Below are 6,000 nucleotides of genomic sequence, written 5' to 3'. Positions count from 1 at the left end.
CACAATGTTTATTACAGATTTATGACTAGAAAAACCTGGCACACAGTGCTAAGCTGCATCTCAAATTACTCTTCAGGTTCCCAGCTTTCAGATGACGTATCCCACTTTGCATATCCACTATCTCCCCCTAAAGATCCCCTGTCACCCCCTAAAAAAAAGACAAAAATGGGTCTATGGTGGGTCCCTGAGGGTAAATGTGGTACATGGTGATGCTGTGCGCTGTCTTACTTGGTGATGTTGTATATGTGATGTGGAAGCCTCGGTCAGAGACGCTGAAGTCAGAGTGGAAGTGGACCCATGCAGCTGGACCGGTGGTCTGCAGGGGGCGAGGTGATGCAGTACTGCAGTACTTCCCCAGAACTGTGTCTTCAGGTAGAAGACCATCCCGGATCTACAACATTTGGCCAGAAAAAGACAATTAATAGAGGAGCAATAGTAATAAGTTGTAAAACTGCTCTACATTGAAGGCTTGCTGCAACTTGTTTTGACTAATAAATGCTGTTAAATTTAATAGACCCCCAGAGGTCTGTTAAGTTGGCTAAGTGTAGATCCTGGATCAGTGATTCCCAGACTTTTCAGACTGTGGCATGGGATCCTAAACTTTCCAACCTCCAATATAACAGGCATTTACTCTATGTACACAGATACTTATTGGTTTTATATTTCATTATATTGTATTATATTAGGTTATATTATATCATTAAGTCAAATAATATATTCCTGTCCTCAATCACCAAATAAAAAGCAACAGGTGCTGCACAGATTTACAAATAAATATTTAACTTGAAATAAACAATGAATATGATCGAAGAGGCTAATATGTTAAATGTATTTCTTTGATTTTCTTCAAAAATAAAAAATTATATATTTAAGGTGTACAAACAATGGTCGTAGTAATTTTAATGGGACATGTGAACCTGCTGTTGATGTGGGCAGAGAACGACCTGCAGGTCTGACTCCATGAGCAGGTGGTTTACTTACAGCACTAAAAGACAAAATGGTGAATGAGCTATCGGACAATGATGGATATATACACACGTCTTCTACAAGCAGCTAAAATTTGTCCATTAAACTGTTTGTGAGTAGTGTTCAGTCTCATTTGGAGTCTCATCGGCTCAGATTCACTCGTCTCTTTGAAAGCTGAGAGGTTTCAGCATTTCTTTAAACTCTGTTTACCATGTCAAATCATTCCATCACTGCTCTGACGCTCACTTTTTTCTGATCACTGAGCTGTTGCAAAACTCCTGAGCTGGAATGCTCGTTGTGTTACTATGACAACCAAAAACTGTGTTGTCATGTCATTAGCTGCGGCATACAGAGTTTTTAATGGTGTGTTCAGACCAAATGCAAGCAAATTTTTCATGTGGCGCATTTACATACAAAGTCAATACGACCGGGGGACGCAATTCTACGTGAACACACATCTGCACTTGTTGAAAATGTTTCTTGAGCAAAGAATTTGTGAATAATTTGCGTGTATCACAGGTTTTATGAATGTCTTTCATAAACGTACAGAGAGGAGAAGGGAAAATGAGAGATTGGAGGGAAATAACAAAAAAAACAGGAGTCTGGTGAGTTCTAAGTTTAGTCAGAGGCAGAACACAAACACACAGGGACACTCTCTCAGACACTGTCGGCCCCTTCCATTGCTAGCTAGATTACAACTAATGTATAGTAATGTATTTTGGCAGTTTTGGGCGTATACACACACAACTGATCCAGCAGTCAACTTTTCACAAGTAACACAAAGTGAAAATTTGCTTCTGTCTGAACACACCATTAAAGGGTAACTACACACTCAAATTCTGCTCGCCCCCTCCCTCCCAGCATATTTTAAAAATGCAGTAGAGGACTGGATAGGACAAGAACTGTAGGCAGCGTGGCCTTGTGGCTACACAGTGTGTGACGTGGGGAATTATGGGAGACCGACTGACCACCATTTAGTGTAGCACGAATAGTGATGTAGAGCTGGTAGTCACAACTAACCAGCCATGAGCAGCTGTTGTCAGAGTCTCAGTGTCTACACTGGGAACATAGTCTGCTGGAGCATTGACAGTCACTAGAGGCATATTTATGACCCCTTGTAAATGTTTATTTGTGGTACCTATACTGTAGCTGAGCAAGCGGCTCTACTACGAGAGGCTCTCCAGTGTTAATGTATCTATGGGGGACATAGCCATAGTCCTGCTGTTTATCATGGTTAACGTAACCGTCATCAGCCCTGAATATCTTGTTAAGCTCTCAATATAGCACAGTTATTGGCGGGCCATTGTGTTGTGTTCACTGTCACAGAAAAGGAATAAATTTCTTTTTTTTTTTTTTTTAAATCTTTTTGCATAACCACAGATCTCTGAGTAGCATAATGTTGCCTCTCTGTCATCTTTTATCAGGCTTGCTAATGCTACCAGCAGCTCTATGTGAGAGGCACAAACTGAGGCTACAGTTATCAGTGTTTTTATAGATGGCATGGCAGCTGATATATGGAATAGACCTCGGACGCTTGCCTATTACACCATGATTAAGGAGGGGCAGAGAATTCAGCTGAACTGAATTTTTAAATCCAAGCATACAGAAATGAGCTAATTTTGTGTAGAAAAAGTAGTTTTTATACACAATGTTTATTGTTGGAAAAATCATCTGTATTAACATCATTTACCAACATAGACAAATATGATTATATGTACAGCATAAAAAAATGATTTAGTGTAATTAACTATGAATACAGTCATTTTGATATTTATTGCTTTTTACTTACCATAAAAAATTGTTAATGTAAATATCACCTTTTTTGTAATATGGTAAAATGTTATTAAAAATGGACAATTAATGAAAAATGATATGATTAATGACCATTCTTACTGCACTCATTTGCAAACCACTGTCCTAGATGACTGCGGTACAGAAGCAGTACAGATATTTCGTCCAACCACACAGAAAACACAGCTGAGTACATCTGTTTTCTTATGTGACTGTACAAAATATAATTGACTATGATGAGTAATACATTATTGAGGGTGTATAATTAAGAATAGGGTAGATTCAGCCTATTATTTGTATTTGACAGGATGTTATACCATTTAATTTTTTATTTATATTCATCAGAGGTGCAAACAAACTAAAATAAATCTGTGATTGTGCTATTCCTTCTCTCAGCATACATGTGATACATCATGTGGTCACTTGAGATGACACTCTTAAAAGTGACTTTTACACTAAGTTGTAAGTAGGAGTAAGCCACTTGATAAATTGCTCACACTCAGTCAAGAACTTGTTTTGCTTTCTGAAGTGTAATCATTAGAAGTTTGATAAATACAGGGTCAGGTAAGCAGTTGTTCGCTTTGAACAATAGAAAACAATTAAAATAGCTTTGTCCTAGTTGACACACATGCACCCACAAAAAACATTTAACGGGAAACTTGGGTACCTCTGCTTTAAAAGTATTTCACAAATAAACTCTGCTTTTATTAGACCCACACAATCTAGCTGTAAAACCACTGGGTCTATTCAGTTCTCAGTAATTTCTCTTTTAAATGACTGATTGTATATGACAGCATTTGTCACCTCTAGGAAATCATAGTTGCAGTCTGGGTGATGCTCCAGGCTGAGAGTCCCAAAGGCAAAGGTGATGAGCAAGCTGGGCTCCACTGTCACTCTCCAATAGCAGTCCCGGCTAGGTGGGTAGTTTCCAGGGTAACCAGGTGAGTTAATGTTGCCATAGGGTGCAGTTAGTTCCCCTCCACAGACTAAGATGAGAAAGAGATCTCAGAGGATGAACATCTCAACCATACTTTCTCCTACAAAAGCCTCTATAAGCTAGACCACAGGCAGCACATTTAGGTAGAAACCTGACTGAATTACAGGTGTAGTTGTATATTTATACAATTACACATTTGTAAACATTACAATGTTGCTTTTAGGGTTTGGTGGGTAAAGCTGAAGAACTAATAATATTAATAATAATAAAAATAATAGTAATGATATTGTAGTGCCACCACCGCATATAAAGGGCAGATGATGTTATTTGGCACTGGAAACTTTGAAAGGAATGTTAAAGAAGCTAGCTGGCAGGCTAGATATTTGCAAAAAAACTGAGATATTTATTAACAAAATAATAAATGAAACAGAGGCAAAAAATGAACCCTGGGAAATTCAACAAAAATTAAAGATGCAAGCAGCGTTGAACGGGCCCTGAGTTTGATGAGTTTGTGTGTAAAACAAATTAATTTCCTATATTTCGTCTATTTTTAGAAAAGTAAACACTTTTAACCCACATGATCTGGTCAAAGTTTGATTGAAATGTGTACTGTCACTGAGCTCTACAGTGTGAGTATTTCACTCGCATTTGCCCCTAAAAATAGATATGTGTGAAGTGGAGAAATAATTTACTCGCACACTGTGCGACTACAAATTACAACCATAACACTATATGAAACGCTAGAGGGATTTAAAGTTGAAACAACGGATACAGAAGGTGGTGACGCTCCTAAGGCTAGTGGAGCGTCACCACCTTCTGTATCGGAAAGAAGCACAACCAGTTAGCCTCCACTTGGCTCTCAGCTAGCCCCGGCTCTCTGTTTGGAACCGACCGGACCACCGAGCCCTGGTTAGTTATTCAGGTTAAAGTGGGAAAAACCAGCGGGTCTGTCGGCCAGCTGAGTGAAGTGAAACCTGTGGAAGAAACACCAGGACCATCATGGAGAAATAGTCCGTAGAGGAGCTGCTGTGTTCAGCTGCACAGATAGATCAAGATATTGTTAACCTTAATCAATAATTCAGGCACCAACTGTTGGATCTGTGAGGAACACAGTTGATTATTTGCAGTAATTATCAATTATCAAAGATAATTAACTAATTATAACAATAGAATTATTAATATGAACTAACAAATACGAGACACCACCCGGAAACCGGGACCAATAACCAAACAAGGTAGTCTCATAAATGGTAGTTCACCTAGAATGTTAATATCTGAGATAAACATTCAAGGGTGAACAAAGAAGGGTTGAATTCGAGCTCTGACTCCTTCAATCAGCCACTTTTCACAATATGTTACACACAATAATGACAAAAGAACTTCTCTTTAAAAGATATAACAGTGTTTATTAAACTTAGCAAAATTAACAAAGTTAACAAATGCTTCATTCAATAAACAACTATTCTAAAATCTAATTCTACCAAACAAGACACAACAGCTATGTACAGGGTTGGACACATGCAGGGGAATGCATGTGTGTGTGTGCGAGACAAGATGGCGACTGGGCCTGATGTGATGACATCGCCGGTCTGCGACGCGGACGTGACTGTGGGAGGAAGTCACGTCATGCGAGACCCGAATGGCAGAAGTATGGCGGTGTCTTGGCTAGACAAAAGCAAGATAATGCCGCCTGGTGGTCAGCGTCTTGCTCTGACACGTGTCTGATGGCGGATAAGGAAAGACAAAGCAAAGCTTTGTCCGATGTTATCTGACCATCAGATGTCAGTGCGTGTATCTGTGCGCGGCCGCGTGTGTGTTAGTCGCAAGAGAGGGAGGAGGGAAAGCGATCGTGAAAGGGGGAGAAGCGGTTCTTTTGTCCACAGACAGTGCACGTACAGACGGCAGTCTGTGACGCACGTTGTCTGGTTTCTGATCGACAAAGCAGTTTACTTTCTCACTCACGGTGGCACAAACACAGCAGTAGTCCCGAGCGGGACAAACCCAAAACAGTCTAGTGTGGTGAACGAAACTAACAGGCAGCAAACTTAAAATACTCCTAAGTGTAACCAGAGAAAAATGGACTCGGCGGTCTGTCAACTCACACAACAAGAACAGTAGCAATAAAGCTAAAAAGCTAAATGCTAAACAACAGCAACTGATGCTGAAAAGAACACACAACTAACACTGCCTCTGCCCAGATGTATGCCTCTTACTTGGTCGCTTCAGAAAGCGAGCAGGGTGTGTGTGTAGTTCATCTTAATGTCCAACTTTGTCCTTAGCTCAGATGCAGACGGTGACCGTTCTCG

General features: G+C 39.9%; 1 protein-coding gene across 2 annotated transcripts in view; it reads right to left on the bottom strand.

The window, feature by feature from the left end:
* Window positions 1-6,000, bottom strand: part of cubn (cubilin (intrinsic factor-cobalamin receptor)) — a 200,085-nt gene that overhangs the window by 142,873 nt on the left and 51,212 nt on the right. The window contains exons 15-16 of one of the 2 annotated variants that reach the window (XM_067578819.1): window positions 3,562-3,743; window positions 229-391 (exon numbers count right to left, since the gene is read on the bottom strand). In XM_067578819.1, the coding sequence (XP_067434920.1) occupies window positions 229-391; window positions 3,562-3,743 (345 nt within the window). The remainder of the gene's footprint in view (window positions 1-228; window positions 392-3,561; window positions 3,744-6,000) is intronic. The other variant, XM_067578821.1, reaches the window with a different exon arrangement.

Source organism: Thunnus thynnus, chromosome 21 (genome assembly GCF_963924715.1).
Source record: "Thunnus thynnus chromosome 21, fThuThy2.1, whole genome shotgun sequence".
Classification (NCBI taxonomy): Eukaryota; Metazoa; Chordata; class Actinopteri; order Scombriformes; family Scombridae; genus Thunnus; species Thunnus thynnus.
This window is presented reverse-complemented; position numbering and strand designations above follow the sequence as displayed.